Source organism: Coturnix japonica, chromosome 2 (assembly GCF_054131305.1).
Source record: "Coturnix japonica strain WE chromosome 2, WE-NBRP24, whole genome shotgun sequence".
NCBI lineage: Eukaryota > Metazoa > Chordata > Aves > Galliformes > Phasianidae > Coturnix > Coturnix japonica.
The window spans coordinates 99,390,090-99,413,663 of NC_140664.1; the positions used below are offsets into that span (position 1 = coordinate 99,390,090).

The 23,574-nt window shown below is 34.1% G+C and overlaps 1 protein-coding gene across 5 annotated transcripts in view; it reads left to right on the forward strand.

Annotated features, from left to right (window-relative positions):
- The first annotated feature begins 694 nt into the window (after window positions 1-694).
- ULK4 (unc-51 like kinase 4) overlaps window positions 695-23,574 on the forward strand; it is a 190,903-nt gene continuing 168,023 nt past the window's right edge. For 4 of the 5 annotated variants that reach the window (XR_014942922.1, XM_015854094.3, XM_085538197.1 and 1 more), the window contains exons 1-17: window positions 1,148-1,286; window positions 1,649-1,842; window positions 2,944-3,043; window positions 5,182-5,321; window positions 6,216-6,372; window positions 8,732-8,833; window positions 9,636-9,719; window positions 10,589-10,664; window positions 11,238-11,327; window positions 12,985-13,091; window positions 13,205-13,271; window positions 15,032-15,131; window positions 15,677-15,781; window positions 16,726-16,786; window positions 18,220-18,401; window positions 19,127-19,173; window positions 20,001-20,079. Coding sequence is in view for 4 of the 5 variants with exons in the window: in XM_015854094.3 (XP_015709580.2) it covers window positions 1,705-1,842; window positions 2,944-3,043; window positions 5,182-5,321; window positions 6,216-6,372; window positions 8,732-8,833; window positions 9,636-9,719; window positions 10,589-10,664; window positions 11,238-11,327; window positions 12,985-13,091; window positions 13,205-13,271; window positions 15,032-15,131; window positions 15,677-15,781; window positions 16,726-16,786; window positions 18,220-18,401; window positions 19,127-19,173; window positions 20,001-20,079 (1,635 nt within the window). In the remaining variant the exon portion in view is untranslated. Of the gene's footprint in view, window positions 801-1,147; window positions 1,287-1,648; window positions 1,843-2,943; window positions 3,044-5,181; window positions 5,322-6,215; window positions 6,373-8,731; window positions 8,834-9,635; window positions 9,720-10,588; window positions 10,665-11,237; window positions 11,328-12,984; window positions 13,092-13,204; window positions 13,272-15,031; window positions 15,132-15,676; window positions 15,782-16,725; window positions 16,787-18,219; window positions 18,402-19,126; window positions 19,174-20,000; window positions 20,080-23,574 lie in introns of those variants that run through there. The other variant, XM_085538199.1, reaches the window with a different exon arrangement.

A 23,574-nucleotide genomic window follows, 5' to 3' on the forward strand; every position in this document is an offset into this window, starting at 1 on the left:
AAGCTGTGGCTTTGCTGGTAGTCAACTCACTGAAATCATGCTGCAAAATGGGATGGAATCTGAGATTACTGAGAAATGAGCAATTTTGTTGTACATACACAATCTTTTTAAGCACTTGCCAGCTCAGTATTGAATAGAACAGCAAAAATCTTGTCTGTGTTCAGCACTGACCTCACATCAATTTGTAGCTTTCCTACCAAACCCACGAGAAGCTGAACAGTGACAAATGTTTTGGGGAGCTGGGGCCTGGAGCATCTTTCTTCTGAGGAAAATCTGAGAGAACTGGCACTGTTCAGTCTGGAGAAGACAGAGGGGGAATCTTATCAATGCTTTTAGGTATCTAATGGGTAGGGAATCAAGCAACCGGGTGACACCACCTCCACGCCCCGCTCCGCCTCGCGTGGCTCCGCTGCGGCCCAATAGCGGCTGTGGCGTCCGGCTCTGTCTCCTGGAGACGGGGTCACGGTGGAGACCACCGGAGCACTGTGCGGGGGAGAGAGTGCAGTCCTTTTTGGTTCTTTGCGGCATTTCCTTGCTAGGATACGAAAAATAAAAGCCATTTTCCCGAGTCACTCCGTGTATTCTGCTGGTTCTTCTCTTTCTTACTCTTTTATTTCGGTGCCTGGCGCTGGATTCCCCGTCGGGATACATCCATATCCCCCCACAGCGGGGTGTGCGGCGCTCCGCCGGGTTCAGTCGATGGCGGCGCGGTGGCGGGCGGTTTCCTTCTTGCCGTTGTCGCCTCTCAGTCGTCCAGTAGCTGCCCGCCTTAACTGGAAGAAAAAGGCGTACCTTGTAAGGTTAAGCTTTGCTTATTGTGTGATAAAATCAAGTTAACTTACACTTGGTGTTTGTGGATGTAGGTGTGTGTGTTTCAGGAGTGTTTCACATCGTGTTCTATGTAAAGACTTGAGAATTCTCTGGTCTCATTTGGATGTATAGTTTGTCATTTGAGCTTTGTGTCTCAAGGAAGTTAGTGAAATTGAGTTTGTGGCTTGTAATTAGGCATTTGGCAATAGCACTGCTTAAGCAGCCTTCCTCTCTATCCTTGTTGCTGCACTATCCACTGCAATATGCTGTGTATTTTCTTTGGTTGTCAGGTGACTACATTGAGAGCCGGTCTTGTTGAAGAGAAAACAACAGTCTTTTACAAGCAAAATGAAAGAAGTTGGTGTTAAGATGAGAATAAGCAACTCCAGATGGCTGTGAAAATATTTCAGTTGTTAGTTGGAAGAACTGGGCATTGGACATGGAGTTGGTTGGAAGCTGGAAGAACTTAAAATAAGGTGCTTATTGAGTTACTAGGTAGCAATATATTCTGGTTTTGGAACGTTTGTGACAAATGACAAAGGTTTAATTTGTTTCACTGTAAATTAAACCACATAAAATTATTGAGACAAAAGTGGTAGTTATAAACTAAACTAAACTAAAATTTTCTTGTGGAACTCTTTGACTCCCACAGTTGGCCAATGCATTTAAAAGGCTTTTGAAATCAATTGTTTCCATCCATGAAAAAAAATTGCTAATGCCAATTTCTATAACTGGTAAAGCTACATGGATCTTAGTATTGTTAGGAATGTTAATCCCCGTGGGGTTCTTTTTGTTCTTTCATTTGATTGCTTCCCTTCTTTCCCTTCTTCTTTTAAAGGTTTATCTGACTTAAGAAAATGTTTCCAGTCCCTTAACAGTAAAACATCCTTAAGTATGGAGAACTTCATTCTTTATGAAGAGATAGGAAGAGGAAACAAGACCATCGTTTATAAAGGAAGAAGAAAGGGGACAATTAATTTTGTTGCCATTCTTTGCACTGATAAATGTAAAAGAGCTGAGATAACAAACTGGGTAAGTAATACTTTTCCTTCTAAGTTTGGGAAAAGATCAAACTTAAAAAAAAATTTAAAAAAAAATCCTTATAGCAGAAAGAAAAATGCCAAATGCTTCAGTGTTTATTTCTCTCATCTAGTGGTGCTCTTGCATAAACTCATTTTTACAGGTTTACTCTTTCTATGATACGTCAAAGTACCTTTTATAAAAATAAGTGTTGCTGTAGTGGTTGACTTTATTTTTCTATCAGTTGTGCAAATCCAGTCATAGTAGTCCCTTCTAGTAAATTATAATTCTTACTTCTTACTAAGAAGAAATTACTTTTTATGAAAGAATAGTATTTTAAGTAGATTAGTTTTGATTTGTAAAAGCTTGGAAAAGTTTTAAACATTTGCTTTCTGGATAAGAAATGGTAACTGATACAGTTAAGCTTTTCAAATATTGTATTTTTCCAGTTGATAAATTTTGTTTAATATTTCCTCTCATTGTTTTGGTGATCATTTATTTGGTGATTCATAAATTTTCTCAACTCAAAACTTTTTTCCTTTCAAAGCATATTCCTCTTAGAAAGTCCATAGGGGTACCATATGGCTCTGACAGGATTCAGAGACTTCTGTAGACGTGAGGCTATGCAGGTGTGGTAGAAATACAGACTTTCAGAGACCCACAGTGATTGCTTTTGCCTGATAAGATTGAGGGGAAAAAACTCTTTATTTCCCCTTATTATATTTACCATATTTTCTCACAGTCGTGTTCTCCACAAAAAAGAAAGTAGACGTCCAAGTTTGACTCCAAATTCTCTTTTACAGTCTTAGTAGCGGTGCAGAAGAGTTAAACAGTGCTTATAAATCTATAGTATCTCTGTTTGATTGGCTGAGAAACTTTGTCATATGTTTGAAAAGGTTCAGTAGGCCAAGGTCTGTGAGGAAAGTTATCTGTTCTCAACTTACATGTAAAATTAATCTGAGTTGGAGATGAATTTTTAACTATTTAGTGTACTGGACTAGGCACAGGAATGAGTAGATGATCCAGCATAAAGCTGTGTTGTCTCCAATCCTCCTCCAATCCATATATAGGAGATATTTTTCCCCACTAATAATGTTAAGAACTTTGCTCTAGGTTCGTCTGACTCATGAAATCAGACACAAGAATATAGTGACATTTCACGAATGGTACGAAACAAGCAACCATCTTTGGCTCGTAATGGAGTTATGCACAGGTAAAAAGTTCAGATGAATAAAAATAAATATATGTGTGTATTACAGATATTTGTAAGATTTCTTCATAACAAATGTTTCTCACAAAAAGTACATATTTCAGTCTTTGAAGAAAAATTAAATCAGGTTACATATATGTGTGTATGCTTAAAAATGTTGGTTTTGAAAATATTTTTAGAAATCCACCAAACTCTTCTATTTTCTATTTCTCTTCTATTTCACAGTGTATGTGAAACACTGATTTTGGTGTCATAATGTTAGATTCTAATAGCTAAGGGAACTTAACAATGAATTGTGAGTAATTGGAATCTAGTTATCTAAAATTTATGTAAGGAAATATTTATGTTAAGACATTTAATTTGGGTGCACTGATAACCCAAAACTGTATTAAGTAATTAACGGTATTATGGTAGGTTAGCATCAGTCTTTTTAAGAACTCTTTTAATGCTTTCTTCAGTTGTGACTGTATGTTTTAAGCAGAAGATAGTAGTTATGCTTTTCTCTATGTAGAAAGAAAGGAAAGGCAATTGTGCAAATGAAGCATGTTAATATTTTAAGGTGTGGAATTTGTTTCATAGTAAGAGCCAATATCACAAACTGCTACCTAGAATTATGGGAGAAGCTAGAAGACCTGAAAAATAGTCAGGTCATTCTTTCAGTTATTGCAGTTAAAGTTAGTTGGCTGATGTGGAGGCCATGTCCTATTTGCCTTGTTTAACAAATTGGCATGTATGTAATTTATTAGGCAGACATTCTATTGTTAAGAATAACAATTATTGTGTATTGTATCTTGCAGTATTGCAGTGTGGGGATAAAGTTCTTAAAGATTCGAGAGAGGACTGGCAAAGAAGTTTATCCTAACTAAAAAGATATTAATTTCAAGTAACAGCAAGCAGATTAATTTCAAGTAACAGCTAGCCGACTGGGATTGTATTCAGTCCCCAGATCTGACCTAAGCTAACAATGGATGTCCAATTGCTAAAATGTGAACTGTGTCAGTTAGCAAGCAGTTTATGGAGCCCATCCCTGCCAGGCATGGTTATTTGGCCTAGTTAGCCTGAAAATGTTTGCCTGGAATTCATCTCTCCCAAGGGTGGACATTTGGCTTTGTTAATGCTTAAGTGACTTTTTCCTCACTTCTCTTTTCTTCGAAACAGTGTAGGAGTGGGTCTCTGCAATCACTTGAGAGGGCAAGAGAGTGGGAGGGTAAAAAACTCCCTGAATGTTCTCTCTCTGTGGTCATAGTTAATAAAGGTCCTGCTTGACCTGCCTCAAATTGTACTTGTGTCATTGTGCACTTAGAATTGCTATGTTTTTCCACAGCAGTTAGCTTCAAGACATTCTTAGCAGCAAAAGTAAAGAGAACGAGAGTTGAATTTCATACTAATTTTGTAGAGCCTTGAAAACTGGTTTTGATACTTGCCTCACAATGGCAATGTAGCATTCTTTTGTGTTGCTGATTTCATTATAAAATTTTCCTGGTATATCTATATAGCTGTCTAAAGTACATTATGGAAGTGTTAAAATGTTGGAGAATTCTTAACTGAATCATATATTCTGAGGCTAAAGGTATGACTGATTTTTATAAACAATGTAAAAAGACTTAGAGCAACTTTAAGATTCAGCATCACTGAGTAATTTGGAGAGTAGTGTGGTGAAAAACCTTAGCATCTCAGTATTCTCTGAAATGAATTAGTGATGAAAGGAGGAAAAAAAAAGCTCAGGAAAATATTATGTGGTTTGGAATAAAATATTTATTATCCTTCTCCATGAACCCCAGGACTTTGGAATTTTACTATTTTTATTGTCTGTAAATTCAGTGGGAAATTCTGCATTGTTAATTCTACTGCTTGTTCACAGAAATTGATAGCGTAATCTTGGTACTTCTTAGTCTTGTGCAGAAGGCACAACCCACTGGGTTATTATTGCATTGTGACAGTATGAGTTTCATGTTTTCCCTTCTGCTTCCTTTTTTCTTATTTATTTATTTTTCTTATCTATACATTTTGATATTTTTAGTGTGTATTGGTAATGATTTTTTTACTTGAAAGTTTTGGAAGACTTTCATCATGTCATTGTGCATATAAAGCAAATGCCATGCAAGTAATTCCTTTTCTGACCATGTGTACATGTATTTCAGGTGGTTCTCTAGAATCAGTTATTGCTCAAGATGAACATCTACCTGAAGATGTAGTGCGAGAATTTGGTGCAGATTTAATTACTGGTTTACACCACATTCATAACCTTGGGATTATCTTTTGTGAGCTGACACCTGGAAAGGTAACAAGAAGAGTTATTTATAGTGGATATCACATACTACTTTGCATGTAATCGACATCTTATTCATATTGTACTGTTTTTGAGAGAATTACCTAATATTGGAAGCCAGTTGCATAACAGTAATTCTATTATTAGTCTTGATTTGTAAGAGGTCAGGTTGCCCTTCTTTCTGAGTTTTCTGTAGGACTTGCACAGTCATGCTTGGTTTCTGTCATCTGTGGGTAAAAGAGCAGTAAATAGAAGCGAATATGTAAATAAAGCATAATGGAAATGCCTCTGTATTTTTCTGAAGAAGAATGTGTTAAAAAAAAAAAAAGTAAAAACTGTAAAGTACTTTTTTGAACACAGAATACAGAGTGCGAAATTCTCCTGCTGCTCCCCTCCCCCCATACCTGAGTGATTTTTTCCAGACAATTTTTGTGGGATTATAAAGATTTTAATTAGGAAAACAATCACTGACTACGTAGAAAAAAATATCGTTATAAAAATTGTTTCTTATCCAGCATAAAATTAAAAACAAAATCACTTATATTTATTTATTTTTTGCCTCAAATGAATCAATGTTTCCTTTACAGTCCTTTCACTTTACAACACATTTTTACTTTAACTCTTATTTTTACTTTTCTGCACTAATATCGTCCATCACCATTCATTTCAGCTTAATAATGACTGAACAAAAATGTGAATAAAACCATTAATGGTTGTGCTGTCACTTTATGTGCTGTTTTTGGTGATTGGTTTTGATTTAAATTTCTCAGTGCTTTTAGATATGATAGTGATCATCTCTATTTACTTAAATGATTAAATTATTGTGATTTAATATAGTTTGTATTGGAAATTAGTGTAGACACCAGTGTTAATAGCTGGTATGCTGCATTATGTTTATTCCTCTAGATTCTGCTGGAAGGGCCTGGCACTTTGAAGTTCAGTAACTTTTGCTTGGCTAAAGCAGATGGAGAAAACTTGGAAGAATTTTTCACTTTAGTCGAATCTGAAGATACAGGAGATGTTGAAAATGCTCCGCAAAGACACCTGAAAAACAGACTTCAAGGTATGATATTTTTACTAGCTAAAATTAAACTAAACAGACAGAATGAAAGTGAGAGAAGCCGTTGCTATGCACAGTTTTTGAGGGAAGACTGAAAGAAGGTAATTGATCAAAATTCTGATGTGGCTTACTAAATTCCTACAGAAACAGAATAATTCTGTATTGTGAACATTTGTAAATATTAATGTGTTGGCCTGTGAGTGTGAGATGCAAGTTTTCTTTAAGCAGATTTTATTTATTCTGCATATGGAGAATTTTTTTTTTCCCCAAGTAGGCTCAGAACAAAAATTTTGCTGTTGAGGAAGATTGTTAAGAGGGACTGTGACACACAGGGGGAACAACACCTGCAAGTGAGGACAAAGAAGAGAAACTGTTTAGAAGCATATAGTTGTAATTCTTAAGACAGTTTAAGCACTGAAAAAATGTACTTCTGTCATACAGTGTTTGATAGATTAACAGTTGCTTACCTTTCTGTCTTGTTCTAAATAGACTTCATGCTATTTTTGGATTGAAGCTTATATGTAGGCAATCGTAAAATAATATAGTATGTAAGATTTCCACATAACTGGATTATTTTAAATTGCTTTTTGCAATTGACATCTCGTACCATCCAATATTCAAACTGCCTTACTATCCTGAGCAAATATCATATATGAAGGCAATCTGGAATGGCTCAAAGTACTTAGCAAATTGAAAATGCTAATTCTTCATTCGGGTTTGCTAAGGAGGCTTAATCAAATTTACTTTTTAATGAAAACTAATGTGGATTTAAAAAAAAATAAATTTGTGAAATACCTTTGGTCCTTGATGCATTTCACATATGACCGATTTAGTATAAGTAGTAGAATTATAAAAATAAGAAAATCACTAAAGCTTCAGAAATGCTGGCTTTCCTAATTGTCAAAAATATAATTTTAGTACTTAGCATATATGAAAAAAGTACGTGCTGCAGATGGTCTCTCCGGGGTCTAGGGCTAATTTCCATTAAGTTTATGTTAAATGTATGCACAGTTCAGTAAGCGCAAAACCAATCTGCTGCTACTTTGACTGGAGATTTTGTATCCATTTAACAATAGTTTAAAGAATGGCTTTTGTGTTTTTTGACATAGGATTTTCACCTTACTTTTTGCTGCTAGTGGTCCAAGTAATTTCCAGTATGATGATTAATTGTTTCAGTACCACTTACATAAGATGTTTCTTTTTGAAGTATAAGAAAGTTGTTACTGTGCTTTAATTTCTGCAGAAAATTCCATGCAAATCCCAATGGGCTACAACTGCTGTGCTACATTTTCATTAAATAAAAAAGCTTTAGAATTTTGGTTTTACTTTTCAGAATCCTTTAATATTTTGTGTCTTGGAGCATCTCGGAGACCTTTGTTTCCCAGATAATGAGACATCGTTGCAGTTGCTGTTATCTGGAACACTGGAAATCTTGGCAATGTGTTATGGGAACAAAAAGAGCTTTCTTAATGCTGTCTCCTGCAGATAGCAGCTACTGCGATTATGAAGGCCAGGAACAGGATTTGTTTTGTTTTGTTTTTTTCCAGAAGTAAATGCAAATATAAAATCTCTTTCCTGTTACCTTTCAAATCAGCTTATATATATATGTTTAATAACCTGTTGTCACTTAAAATAACTAAAATGGATAGGAAAATCCAAAATAAGCTTCTTAAAGGATTGTGGAATTTACATTTTTGCTGAGATTTTGTAACTTTTATGGAGATTTTGGAGAAACTAGTATTTGGACTAGGTATAACTATATCAATGGTCTAATTTATGGACCTTGTTTATTCTAACAGTTTTCTAATTTCATGTGAGTTAATGTCTCAGGATATCTTTTTTTTATAAATGTAAAACCTGATGTAACCTAATGATTTTTGTTAATCACATCAGACTTACATTGGTTTAATATACTCAGTTGGCTTGGTTGTGGAAGCTGTCATCTCTCCTAGTCCTCGTTTAAGGGCTGACCCCCACTGGGGAAGGATCTCTTTCTGGGAAATCACTCTTTTGGGAGTTTTCTTGCTAACCTACAGCAGCAGTGAGCATTTTCCATTTATTTCTGATTATCCTTTTCCAACGTGATAATCCTTCCTGCTGTAGACCACATCACTCTGTATATTTGCTGACTATAAACAAATGGATTAATGAAAGTGACACAAACAAAAAAATAGCTTCTGCAATCCTACACGATTCAATACAAGTTTAGGGAGGAAAAAATTATTTTCAAATTACATTTGGTATCTCATGTTTAGTACCTGTAAATGAAGATTCTTTCTACACTTCAGTGAGTTAGAGGTGGGGTTTTAGGTGTTCTACAGGATAAATGTTCAATTGAGTGTATTTGTATGGTATTTTGTAGGCTCTCCATTATACACAGCTCCAGAAGTAATAAAGGGAGAAGACTTCTCCAAGTCCAGTGATCTGTGGTCCTTAGGATGTTTACTTTACGAAATGTTCTCAGGTTGTAAGTTTGTGTATTTCTTTAATATCCATGATAATGAAAACCTACTCTGTGATCCTGATTTAAGTTCTTTTTTACTTTTTAGGGAAGTTGAGACAGATATATTTAACACAAGTTTAAAAATTTCTCGAAGCTGCATTAAGTATGCTTAAGAAAAACAGCTTATAAAGCGATCAACTGAAGTAATATTATAAAATTGTGCTTCTGCCTGAGTTCCAAATGTATTGATATTAACCAACCTGTATTCCTCAGATACCATGACTTAAAATTGTAGCAGTACTTGCGTTTGGACAATATCCCATTTTTAATCTCTTCAGTATTAAACTCTGGATTTGACTTTTGAGGGAGAAAACTTTTAACTAGTCTAAAGCTAGTCATTGGCTTTCCTGCAGATAAAGTTACCATTGCCTGTAGCTGGAAGGAAATTTTCAATGCAAAATAATTACAGTACAGTATTATGAAGTCTCAGACAATACACAGATCTGTTGGATTGGTATACTCTGCTTTGACCTTCTTTGGCTTCTGTCTCATTATTGTTTCATACAGAGCATTCATGATGGCCTACCTCAGGTTTTCTTTAGAACGTGTTCTGTCCTTGGTATCTTTGGCTATTCATGGTAGAAGAATTTAATCCAAGGATTTATTTTTAAGTGAACCTTTAAAATAGAATTCAGATCAAAGATGTTTGTTGCTTTGAATGTTTCCATAGAAAAATGAGCTCATTATATACAATAGCACCTGCAATTGTTTTTGCATTTTGAAATTTGCGTAACCTGAGAAATGAACTTCTGTTTGTTTTTAGGAAGACCACCATTCTTCTCAGAAAACTGTTCAGAATTAATTGAAAAGATTTTATATGAAGATCCACTGCCACCTAGGCCAAAGGGTAATGTTCTGTTCTTGTTAAATGTGACAAAATGAATCAATAGTAACAAAGATTTATTCTGAATCTAATTGCAGGAATTGCTTAGCTGTCCCAAGTGAATGTTACCATTACCCTTCCTTTGCTATGAGCACCTTCCATTAATGATAAATGTTTACATTTCTCTTGATAAAACAGGTACATCATTTAGTGTAAAGGATTAAATATAAATTCTGGGATGGGATTTTTGAAATTTGTTATTCAAGGCATCAGTGGTATTCATGGAGGCACTTCATTAGTTTCTAATTTCAGTTCAAAGTAATACATCAGAAAGGTGACCTGTTGAGTTAAAACTGTTTCTTGTTTCAGTTGTAAGGGAAATCTTATTTTGAAGCAAATTGTATTTCATGATTTTGAGCTCTCAGAAGTAGTCTTTCTGAGCTAAGAATTCTGGAAACCTCTGTGTAACAGGATGCAATAACAGTCTTCCTAAAACTACTACGGCTAGGCTAAATTTCAGTCAGCGCAATTTTCAACTCTACTTTGTTTTCATCTAATAGTTATATGATGATGGTAATGCTCATATTTTTTATACGAAATATAAAAATATATGAATTTGTGAATATTTTAAATACAATAATAAATGTATATATTTTTTAAAAATTTAGCTTGACCAAGTATTTTTGTTTCATCATCTTTTTGAAGGTCATTTTAATAGAAAGACTTCATATTTAGTGTTTTTGATGCGTTCCTTGTTTTTTTCCTGGTGAAGCTGGTGTTAATAATAAAAATTCTTTAATGTCATCTTCAGATAACGATTTGATTTACTTTGTCATAGATGACAGTTGATTCTGTTGTCCAGTTCTTGTTTTTTTAAGTCTTTCTATTTTCAGGTTCTGCTTTTCAGAAACCTTCTGCAGAGTTTGTTAGCTTACTTGATGGATTGCTTCAAAAGGATCCCCAGAAGAGGTAAACTGGTTGTTTGCATCTCCTTTTTCATATCTGGGAGAAAATAATAACTATGATGCTATCTGGTGACAATGAAAAAGAATAGTTTTCTCCTTCATAAAAGAAGAAATTGTGCATTTTCTCTTGCAAAACTTTATTTAACCAAAACATTAATTCTGTATGGTTTTCTGTTTTTGTGTGTGGTGTTAAATAGGTGACTGTTTAACAGGTATGATAGCTTTTAAACTTAGATAGCTTTGGTTTTCCAGAGCAGTGGAAATATTTATTTTATAAGACTTTAATTTATAGATGTTACAGTTATATTTTTGTATAATGTAATTATTTATAGAGTAATGTAAATATTGGGACTGGCTAAACTGTTTCCTTAATCTCATCTCTCTGTGTTGTATGAATGATCCATTTCAATTTTAGACAAAGCATTTTGTCTATAATATAACTTATTTGTTGACCACATACCAACTAAGAACAGTAATAGTTGCTTTGTAGTATTGCTGGATTCAGAACCTAGCCTGATATGCTTTTGTAGCTGTACTTTGCCACTGCTTTTTCAGTTTGTCTATTGCTTTTCAATAGGCTCAATTGGACAGACATATTGAAACATCCATTCTGGAAAGACTCCCTTAGCCATTGTGACTGTGATTCTTCAGACAGCCAGGTCTCAAGGTACTTAATGTTCTAGCAGATGTCTTCTACTGTACATAGCAACAAATAAATAAATAGTACAGTTTTAACATATTTTCCTGTAAATTTTTTAGACTTTGAATTTTGCTTAGGATTTTAATTTCATTAAATAATTGATGAGTTAAGCTTTACACTATCCAGTGAGCAGTTTGGGGTGCTTAGAAATTACTGTATCCTATCAGTGTGAGAGAATGTTTACTCTCTCTAGACTAATTTCGTCTAGCTATGGAATGCTATTTTTTTGTTTATGTAACAGTGATGAACAGTAATTTGACTTAGAATACTGTTCTTATGCTTTATTATAACCTTTACAAAGGAGTCGATTTCATCTTTGTTTTTATGCATTAACATCAAGTAAAAAAAAACCTATCCAGCACATCATCTTAGGTTTTTTTAGCCTTGTGAAGGTAGTTGACTCATATTCTTTGTTTGTTGCATGAAGCATTAATCTAATGTTTTTATATTTAAATGTGAAATATTCTGCATTCCTATATAAGCAGAAACACCCAGCCCTTTTGTGAAAATTGGCTTTATACATCATACAATTGGCTTCTTCAAAATGTCAGTTAATCTCGCTGACTTAATTTGTCAATTTCCTTTTAGAGGTTTGTTTGTTTGTTTTTAATAAACAATCAGTTGTTCTAAATATTTGAATGATATTTCAGGTTCCATTCAGGGAACAAGTATGGAAATAGCTTTATTTTAGAATACAGCATGCTTCTGTATTCTGTCTATTTTTACATTCTGTATTACGTTGCTGAAATTCCTATTTCTGGTATCAGTGCTGCAGGATTTTTTGCTACCAATGTTTTTTCTAGATTAAGATGCTGCTCTTTGTCTTTTAATTTTATTATTACTTTTACCACCAGGGCAAATAATCAAGATTTCAAGTTTATATCTCAAAATTAGAATTTATTCAAAATATTGATGAGAGTTAGATCCACCTTCACTATATTGCTGAGCAGTTCTCAGAGAATCAGAAAAATAATTACCCACAATATACTGGACTTCTTGACTTTACTTACGTGGGTCTTCTAATGATTCTGAAATATTCACTAAGGCAGTAATTGACAGACATGAAGAATCAAGGACATGGTCTTGACAAGCAAAATAAGATCTGTACTTCTTTCAAAATATGAGGTCCACAGGGAAGGTTTATATGAACCAGTTCCATGTGAACAGTACAGGGAAATATAGAAGTGAAAGCAAAAAACTCGCTATTAACAAGTTAATTAAAAAAAAACCAACAAAACAACCAAAATTATTGATCTTAATGCATGGTACAGGTTTTGTTATTGAAAGTATGTTGGTTGTGAATTTTTTCTCTGAAGATTGAGCAGTCTCTGAAACGTACAAAATTACTCTGGTATTCCTGGGTATAAATTTATTCCTAATTTCTTCAATGCCGGTTGTACTAAGGGAGCTAGAGAGTTCTTTAATATTCTCCAAGTTACTTGTTCAAAAACAAATTTTCATCATTGCCATTACCAACATAAAAAGTACTTGTAGCTCGTATTAGAATAAGAGGATGATCTATGAGAATGACAGCTAAATTGCATGTTAATAGTTGCAATAAGTTATGGATATGATCCATCTGATTTCTTCTAAATCTTTTTAATTAATATGTCTTATTAAACAGCAATGAAGACTTGGAGTCATGGAATACCAAGGGGCCAGAAGATGCTTGTAAAAACCGATCATCCTCAAGAGCAGATAACAAGTTACTAAGAAATTCTTTCAAAATAGGTAATATTCATTATGTTATTTTGAATTATGTTGTTGGTCTCATTAGCATGCTTGTTCCCTGTGTTTTGTTTATTTGAACACTTAAATGCAAGTTTCTGTTCTTTTTTCTGTAGAAAATCCGACTGAATTGCGCCCCAAAAATGCAGCTGGTGAATCAAATGAATCCATATTTCTTCTGAGGTATGAAAATCAAAAGAACAGTCAGAAAACCCTTGAAACCTGCGCCCCCCCCCCCCAATCTCTTGAGATGCTTTTTATCTTTTTATTGTTTTATTTGTAATATTTTATAAGTATTTACTTTTGAATTTTCTAACAGTTAAGACACACTTGAGATGCAGTTAAAACAATGCTTTTTTGGCTTTCTGAAAGTGATTTTGATGGGTGTCTTGATTTCTTAACTGTTTGCCTAAAGATAAGACTCTGCTTAGAACTTCTTTCTTTTGATATATGAGTATATGCTTTGAATGTGGTTATGTTAGCTATAAAAAAAATGTACAGCTTGAAATGCACTAGTAAATACTGCCTGCCACTTTTCATCACAAGCTATTGGTATTACTAAGTGCTGTTCTAGATACTGCTTGAATGATTTAATTTCTTAAAGCTAAAGTTCTAAAGTATAGATGTGAAAGGGAATTGTTGGCCTGTCATTTGGCAACAAAATTTACCTTACTACCAAGGTAGTTAATCAGCTTTTCACAGCAGTAACTTCTGTGTGTGCAAATGGAATAGATCTCACTCATTTCAGCTACTTCAGTGTTTTCTTGTCTTGTTTTGAGACACAAGCTGAGAACTGGAAGTCTTTTTTTTTTTTTTTTTCTTCAAGCATATGTAGATACCAATTAAGTTTGGAAAAAAAATCTATTTTCATCTCTTATATGCATATATATGGATATCTGTATGTATGTATATGCTATATACACGCATATGAACATCTCTTGATGGAACCTTGAATTTGTATTTCATCCAGGCTAGAAATCATGCTTTTTTTAGTTTAGGAAATTTAATTTCTTCAACTTACAAGCAGAACCAAATTAACACACTTTATATAGTTGGATGTAGCTAGTAGAGAATATTTAGGGAACGCTTCATTTCTAACTTTTAAAATTAAGCTACAGTTGAAAATACATAAAAGATGCAATTTTTTAATCTAGATAAGAATGAGAACTGTTGACCATTTGATCTCTGACTTTAATGATCATCTTTAGTTCTGACTAATATTTGTATTTTTTAGTTTAGTTGCTTTGTCTTATCAAATTGCAACTAGTTGTCCATATTACTTTTTGGAAGTCAAGAAAACACTTTTATTTTACGTTGTTGATAGAATCAGCGTTTCTTGGCCTGCTAGTTTTAATGGTTCTAAAGTTAAACACTTTGAAATGAATTAAGGTACAATATCAAAGAGATTAGCAACCGTATTAAAATTGCTAATATATAGTGTTCTTTTTTTTTTCTAATTGTGAAACAGTTTAAAACAACAACAACAACAACAACAAAATCACCAAAAACCAGAATGTAAAGTAATCCTGCTTCACATTCATTTATGAAAATGAGGCTGTTTTTTATTCCCATTATCTTAGAAAGATTTGGTAGTTGGAAGAGAGTAACTACTGTTTTTGTAAAGTTGGCATTTTGTTTGTTACAAGGAAACAAGCTGGTCATGTTTTAGCATCCACTCCAGAGGCTTGACTGGACAAGAAAACAATCAAACTACATTTATTTAACAATAAAACAAACCCAGGAAGTTTCTTATTTCCAGCTGATGGATGTATTCTAACTTTGTCAAAACGTGCTTGAAGACACAAAGATTGTGTTATGTTGCTGGGGACAATGTAACTTTTTTGTCTTGAAAATGAAAACAAGTAAAAACCCTAAACCAACAAACAAAACCCCACAACAGTGGCCTGCAGTGAGACTTAATCTGTATTCTGTTTATTTTGAAGTTCTCGTCCTACTCCTAGAACCAGCACTGCCATAGAAGTAACTGATGTTACTATTTCCCCAATCCAAAATTCTCCACAAAAGGATTCAAGCATGACAAGGGTGAGTAGAAAAATTAATATTTTCAGTGATATTTTCAGGCAGCGATATAATCACAATCAAAATCTTAGCCTGGAGTCTACAACAGAAGCAGCTTTCTTTCTCATTCTACAATTGTAACAGAAGAGTAGTTCTTCCAGTAATAATTTCTTTAGTGTGTAAAAATATTAAAAAAAGAAAAAAATAAATTTTTACAAAGCTTCCGGTGTAGGAGTCAAATAAGATGTTTAGTTTCCCTTTAATTCAGTGCATCAAATAGTGAGATTATCTTTTTTTTATCCATCTACATTTTAAACTTCAGTTGCAAGTGGGTTGTTTCTTTGTTTTTTTAGAGTTCTGTCTTTCTTCCATCATGCATGTTTTTCATAATTTTTAGTTGCAAAGTCCAGACCCTACCAGTAACTACACAATTAAAAAGCAATTTAGAATATATTGTTTGCATGACCAAACTCTGTGGCATAATATTGAAGTGAAATATTACGGGAGTAAGCGTAAACTTTCTTCTTTTCTGCAAAACAGTGTTTCAGAAAATTTTGTTCTTGTTCTAGGCTGAAAGTGTGTGCTCAAGTCAGCAAGATATGGAGTCAGCATTGAAAGAGCTCATTTACACTGAATCTGATCTTATCGTAACGCCAATCATTGACAATCCAAAGGTAGAGCAAAATAAAACACAACAGTCAGGAACTTGTGGGTGAGGCTAGCTTTGCAGATAAATCTTTAATCAGGGTGAAACTCATTTCCTGTATTTTATAATTCAAATTTTAAAGCAGTTCCACCCAGTCATCTGGCAAGCTCTCATGCAGATTTTTGGCTGTCTTTTATAGTCCTATTGTATTGCTAATTTGGAGAATAGAGTTATTTTGGGGTTGTTAAATTATGTTAAAAATTGTCTTACAAAGATAGAAGCTATTAAATGCTGTGTTCAGTGGTTTTGTAGATTTGTTTTCAGATAATTTGCTTTAATATCTGTTACTTGCAGGAAAACAAAGCTGAGTGTATTTTGGTATAAAGAAAACAAAGCTGTCCATGAAGCCACATAGTTCAGGTGTTAAACTTTTGCAGAACAACTTATGTAATTCTCTAAGTTTTAGACATAATATTTCTAAAAAGTGTGAACTTGCTTTTCTGGAAAGGGAGGTCTGAAGCTGTAAGAACCATGGCATTGCTTGGGTTGGACGGGACCTTACAGATCATCCAGTTCCAACCCCCCTGCTATGGACAGAGTTGCTAGCTACTAGATTGTGCTGCCCAGGAACCCATCCAGCCTGGGCTTGAACACCTCCAGGGATGGGCATCCACAACTTCTCTGGGTAGCCTGTGCCAGTGCCTCACCACACTCTGAAGAATTTCTTCCTAACATCTAACCTAAACTTTCCTTTCTTCAGTTTAAATCTGTTCTCCCTTGAGAAGTGTCTTACCACTTGCTATGTATGTAAAAAGTCAATCACTTCTTCCTGTAAGCTCCTTTCAAGTACTGAAAAATGCCTCAGGAATAAGTACAGCCAATAGAGCACTATTTTTGTGTCTTTGTTTTTATGTTGATTGCTGAAAAACTTTCAGAAATGCATTAAAACTAGTTGTGATGTTATTTCTCCAGATAATGAAGCAAGCACCGGTTAGATTTGACTCAAAAGCTTTACATATACCAGCATATTCAGGTATGGCTCTGCTGACACTGGAACATTTGTTCTGTATATAGTGGTGTAACTGTCACAAGATTGATAGCATCCCTTTGTAACTCAGCCTAGGTGAGGGGAGAGTTCAAAACTTTTTCCTGAAGCTGAAGTTGCAAAAGTTATGTTCTTAACTAGACCAAAACTGAGTAGAATTTTCAAGTGCTAACAGCTATATATATACATACATACATGGATTAAGATCTGACAAAGTTAAAGAAGTAAAAGAAAACAGGATGTTGAAATGTGTAGTGTTGATGAGCTATAATACTTGATAGCCTTGGCAGTTCTACATATAATTGTGACATGTTCCCAATGGGCAGTGTAGATTTGTGGATATGTTTTTGTTCTGTTTTGTCTATTATTTCTGGAAAGTATTTCCTCTGGTCTATTTACGGTAGTATTGTTAGGCTTTACAGTGCTTGAAGAGGGATGTCAGAAAAGTAGTTACTCCTAGAATTCAGATAGATCCTCTATCTAGACAGAGTGACTTGTTTATTTTCTTTCTCTAACGAATTGACTCTCTATACTTTAAAGTAATTTGATAGTTGGAAACGAATAGAATGTCCCCTAATCAAGGTTGCAGTAACAGATAACATTCTGAATCTGGCTAATCTCCTAGGCAAAAATGGCCATGTTTAAATGCCTGAGCAAGTGCTATTTCATTTAGTTTTGCATTTAAGCATCTATACTATCAGTCTGGCATTCTGATGTGTTTGGCTGTTATTGTCTACATTTATTTAATAAGGGACAGGGTTTTTTTTGTTTTGTTTTCTTGTGGTTGTAACTCTTCTACAGTCGTAGCTTTATTTTTTTGCTGTTGCTTTTCAACACTTTTTCTTTATTGTTAAAAAAAAAGTAAAAGATAAATAGCTGAAATTCATACTGCCTTTCAACTTTGCTAACCTGAACTGTTTGTTACAAGTTATATGCCTTATCTGCATATAAAATAGATGGAAAGGAAATCCTTAGATACTCTGTATTGGAGATGCCAGGATGGTAGATGAGTTATTAGTAAGTAATTAACCAAAACTGAGGAAATCTGTGATTACTAACATGAACTGAATTTAGTTTTGTTTCCATACAGGGATCAGTGAGATGATGATTATGCTCATCATCCCAGTGACTGTTGACTTGTATTCCTCTCGAAGTCATTTGTGTTCAGTTACTCCTAAGGTTTAACCAGATGGATACCTGTCTATATTAAAGTTAATAAGTATTGTAGGTTCATTGCAATTGCTTCTGAGATAATTTTGATGGCATTCATTAGTTTTTACCTCAAATTTGCTGTAAAGAAACAGCGTAAAATAGTGGAATTCTGATTAAAATTTTCTAACTTATTTATTCATGCTGATGTCACCTTCTAGTGTATTAAAACAACATAAAAGATCTTTAACTACGTGTGCTTCTTGTGTTAGCTGAGAAGTTGTCATCTCTGAAAGATGTGGACTGGAGCGACTTCTTGCAACAAGCATGTGCATTGCTTGATTCCACTGAGAAGAATCCAGGAACAGCGCGTTCTAAACTGAATTTACTGTCTTACCTCTGTACTGTGGCTGTCCACAAGGAAGTTGCAAGCAGGCTAATTAACTCTCAGCTGGTAAATAATAAAGCTTTGAAGGGATCAATATGGCTTATGCAGCGTTGGTATAGTAGCAAAAATCAACTGCATTTAGTTATACTAAAAAACAAAACAAAAAACCATAAAGAAACAGCTACTGGAATAAAGATAAAGGGCAAGTTAAGGATAAAAAAAAAGAGTATTGAATTCCAAGTCTATTTTCCTAATGGAGAATTGCTGTAAGTATGTATCCTAGTATCACTGGAGAATTATTAATTATTTTTGCATTAATCCAGTAACTGAATTGTCAATTAGCAGAAGACTAGAAATAAGTGCTGACTGTGCGTTAACTCTCAATTCATTATTTTAGCATTTGGCAACTATTTCACTTCTTAAATGTTTGGTAATACTGCATGATAATGTATGTTTGTAAATGAAAGCATCAGTTTTTCCATTACGTAGCGGTACTCATAAAGAACACAATGCTTAATTTCACTTGCTGGTATATGTTTATCATTTTGGCTTAAGGCAAGAATTTCGGAAAAAAATTGCCATTTTTACACTCAGGAATTCTGTTCCTAATTTATATGTTGGACAATGTCCACAGTGTTCACTTATGAGTTTGGTTTTTTTTTGCTATCCAAAAACATTTAAAATCACTACTAGTATTTTGTTGGTTTTTTGTTTGTTTGTTTGTTTTTTTATCACTGGGATACATCAGATCACAATATCATTAAAATTTGCTTATCTTCTTCAAATTATAGTTTCTGGTGTTAATACAGCAGCTGCGTGCCGCCACCAACTGGGATATGTAAGTAACAATTATTTTACATCAATTTTTTCAAATATGAAATTACTACTGAATTTCACTAAAGAGTTTTTGAGGAGTTTTTTTGGCCGTTCAAATTGTTGTGGTACTTGATTTCCAGTATGATGTGTGCAACACTGGTTTCTTGTTTGGTTTTTTGGCATTGACTTAATATACTGCACTTTTCTGAGACCTAGGTGTATATTAAATGTCTAAAATTTTACCAGAAAGCTATATGAATTACTATATCAATTATTATTACTTAAATTGCTGAATAAACCAAGCCATTCCATGATAGGAAAATATTTCTACTGGTAGGTTTTTTTTTTTTTTTTTAATGTTAGAAATCTTTGAAGGTGATAGTGCCCTCTGCTGCTTATTTAATAAATATTGATAATACTCTGTTTATTTGTTTGTTTAATGAAGCATTTAAAACCAATTTGCTGCTATACATTTCATCTTTGTTTTGTCAGCTTTACTAAAATGCTTATAAGAATCTATTGGGGGGGGTTGATATTTTAAGTAAAGTGAGTGGGAACATGACTGATTGTCAAGACTGTAATAAAGAAGCTCTGTTCTTTATTGCTGAAGGGTAAAAACATATCTTTTTGCATGAGTTTATTGCTAAATTAAGATGAACTGCAGACAGAATACTGTAGTACATCAAAAAACCAAAAAAGACAAAATTCACCTGTAAATAGCACATCAAATAATTCTTGCCCTTAATAATCTGTACAAAATACATGTAGGCAGGATAAAAATTGTTTTTTTTTTGCTGTATCTTTTAAACAGTTTTTCTTTACTTGAAAAACAATGTATTTCTTATGCAGACGTGCTAAAGTGGCTCGAGTGATTGGTTTGCTCGCACTGCACACATCTGAGCTTGGAGAAAATGTACCTGTGTCTGAGGTAAATTTTCATTTCATTTTTTAAATACTGTTAATGCTTTTACTTGCATGTCAGATTTTCACTGCTTTATTTCTTGCATATGTGAAAAGGGGAAGTAATTCAATTAAATACGTTAACCTGTGTGTTCATTCTGTGTAGGTGTGGTTGTGATATTTAGAAAACTCTGATAATGTTTGAGAATGAAAAATCACAGACATTTTTTCTTCTCCTTTACTTCTTCAAGTAGTCACTGTCCTACTTCTGTTTTCTGTGTGTATGTGCGAAGAAAGTGTTGACATATTTTGCTATTCTGGAATGAAATCACTATTAGCGTAAAAATAGTACAACTGCTTCTTACAGATCTTTTTTCCCCTCTACAAGAAGTAACGGAGTTGGGACTCATTTGAGTTTTCTCTCAACTCTTGAAGAATGTGTATAATGAAAAGTCAAGTGATTTTCTGTGGAGATGAAAACTATTCTGAATCTTTTGTTCATTTTGTATTCTCAGCAGCTGACTCAAACTGACGGATAATTAATATGATCTTATTTGTTTTGTGTTTTTTTTTCTTATGTGTAGTACATGCACACTGCACAATGTAACAGTATCTGCTTCTCAATATCTGCTTAAACTGTGAAGCTGACGTTGTTTTTGCTTTGTCAGATACAGTCAGTATTTGAATGTGAGAAACACAACTGCTTGTCCCACTCTGAAAATACAAGATACAATAGTTCAGTTAAAGTTCAAAGTTCAAAGACCACTGATTCCATCTGTCTGACCATGCCAGAGCTACCCAAGAGCTAAGGCATGTTACTGGGGGCATTTTCCATGTGTCTTTTGAACACTCACAGCACAGAGCATCAGCCCCGCCTTTCTGGGAAGCCTGTTCCAGTGTTTTGCTATTCTCATGGTGTAGAGAGTATTTTCCTAAGTGCCCAGTCTGACCCTCCTCTGACCCAGCTCTATGCTGTTCAGATATGTCCTGTTCTCAAAGACCTGGGTGAAAAGCCCAGTGCCGCCCTCTGCTTGTCCTCCTCAGGGTGCTGTAGAGAGCAGAGAGATAATCTGCTTTCACACTGTGCAGATCTGGTACATAGTAAATACAGTTAATGGTTAATAGCTAACTTTTTTTGGCAGTGGAGTTAAGGAGTTTTCTTTGGTCAAGATTCCAGTGTTTTTGTTGTTTTGTTTTTTTCCCCTCTTACTGAATATTGCACTTTGGAATTTCATTATCTAGAAGAATTATGGTTATTTTGCTTTTCTATGAACATAAAAGTCATTTACAAATATAATTTAGAATCTTTAGAAATCTGCCTTTGCTTAAAACAGCAAATGAAATGTGTTGCCAGTGACATTGATAGACTAGAATAGAAACATTAGTTCTCAGTACCACTTTGACTCCATTCTTACATGAATTAAAATGAATTTTATATACCCTAATTAGGAAAATAATGGATTTGAGTTAAAATACTGTTCAAAACGTGACTGCTGTGCTTACTCTAATGGCAGTTATTGCAAGTTTTCCTCTTAAAATCATTTCTCAATGTAAAAAATATTTTAGAATGCCCGTAAGACTGGGATTAGGGGAAAAAAACCTAATTATAATATTTTAGTATCTTCAGTGTAGTAACTTCTGGTCTACAGTCTTGATTCCTGCCTGCCCTCTTCAAGCTGCTAGAACTGGATGAATAGCTAGTTTATCATTCCTTGGGACTGTAAGCTATTTTATATTGTGTGTATATATATATTTTTAAAGTTAGAATTATTTTCTTGTTTTCTCTGCTTTTAAGAAGAAAGAAAAACAACTAATTTTGAACAACATTGTATACTGTAATAAAATATAGTATATTTTATCCTCTTATATGAACCTGCTGATGCTCCAGCTGAATTTCTTGAAATGTTCGGACTACTCACAGCTTGGTCTTGACTTGTAATTGTGTAATTCAGTTCTTAAGGACTTCAGTCTATAACATACAATCCCTAAATGGTAAGCTCTAAATATAGACCTTTACTAAAAGAGATAAGGTTGGTGCAACTGTCTTAGTCCAAAAGGCTAATTTAACTTTTCTGTAGTACAGAGGCAAATATGGGAAATGTGGAGTTACACAGGGGAGTTAATGCAAGTGCATACTCCTGTTTCTCCAAGATATGCTCTATGCCTCCAGCTGTAGGCATCTCTAGGATTTCCTAAGCCAGGTGTTTGAATTTATCTACTTGTTCTCTAAACACTGTAAAAGTTTTACCATCCATAGAATCCATTGGGAAGAGGCTGCACAGTTAAACAACATGCTGTGTGAGGCAGCACTCATTTGGGGCCCATTGGTTCTGACACTATGCAGGAATCACAGACTTTCATGTTCGTCTTACCTGTGCCAGTTATGAGTTATGGTGCGATGCTTAAGGCTTGATGTTCTTTTTCTTTTTTTTTGCTCATCTCTGTTCCAGATAGATGTGCTCTAATGTTGTTAGTTCCTCATGCTGAAGCTCTTAAAATATTGTTGATCCATTTTCCTATTTTACATTCTTTTTCCAGATCGCAGTCTTACCTTTTTAAGTCTGGTGACGAAGACTGCTTCCTCTAATAAGATGCCAACACATAAGTGATCTATCTACTGGTAGCTGATTTTCTGCTTACTTCCCATTCTGTTCCTAGTAACTACTAACAATTTTACTTTTTCTTTGACAGCTGTTGAGCAGACTTGATCTCTGTGGATCTCTTTCTCGCAGCCCAAGTATTTTGTTTTCAAGTATGAAAAGTCCATTCAGAATTGCATGAAAATGCAGAATTACAATTGCCCCTGTGCATGCTGTGCTATGTCTATTAAATTTACTTTTCCACTTTTATTTCTGCATTGCAATCCCTTTGTAGCTTTGTTACTCCATTATTCAATCATCCAGTTGTTTTTAATATGATTTCTGAAAAACACTTTTACATACATAACCACTAGAGGTCCCTAAAACACAAAAATAAAATGCAAGTCAGCTACTATTTCTTGTAACATGCTGTAAAAGTCTAGGCAGACATATATGACAGTGGAACTACGTGCTATTTTGGTTCTGCTCATATATTCTAAAGCTGCTGATATATTTTAATGTGAATTCATTTGCAATTGATCTATTTCCAATTAAGTCTTTTTTAGAACAGTTCTTTATAGAATAGAAAAGAGTGACTGATCTTAGAATATGAAAGAAATTGATCTCTTGTATATTTATTCTTCAAGTCAGAATGAAGACATTTTGTGCAATTTCTTTTACCTGGCAGTTGCAATAAAAATTGTTGAGGTAGTTGCTGAAGATCAGTTACTTTCTGACCTACTGATGGTTGTTATGAATGAGTTTTTTGGTATTGTTTTTTCCAATGGAGCTGCCTTTTACATATCAGAAATATAATTTCTTCTTATCTATTCCTCGTTATCTTAGTCAAAGAACTAAAGCTCCCTACTTATGGTTTGAAAGTTATTCTTACAGGATTAACTGCTTGTGCTTAGAAAAATCTGCTTACCCTTAATTTTGGAGAA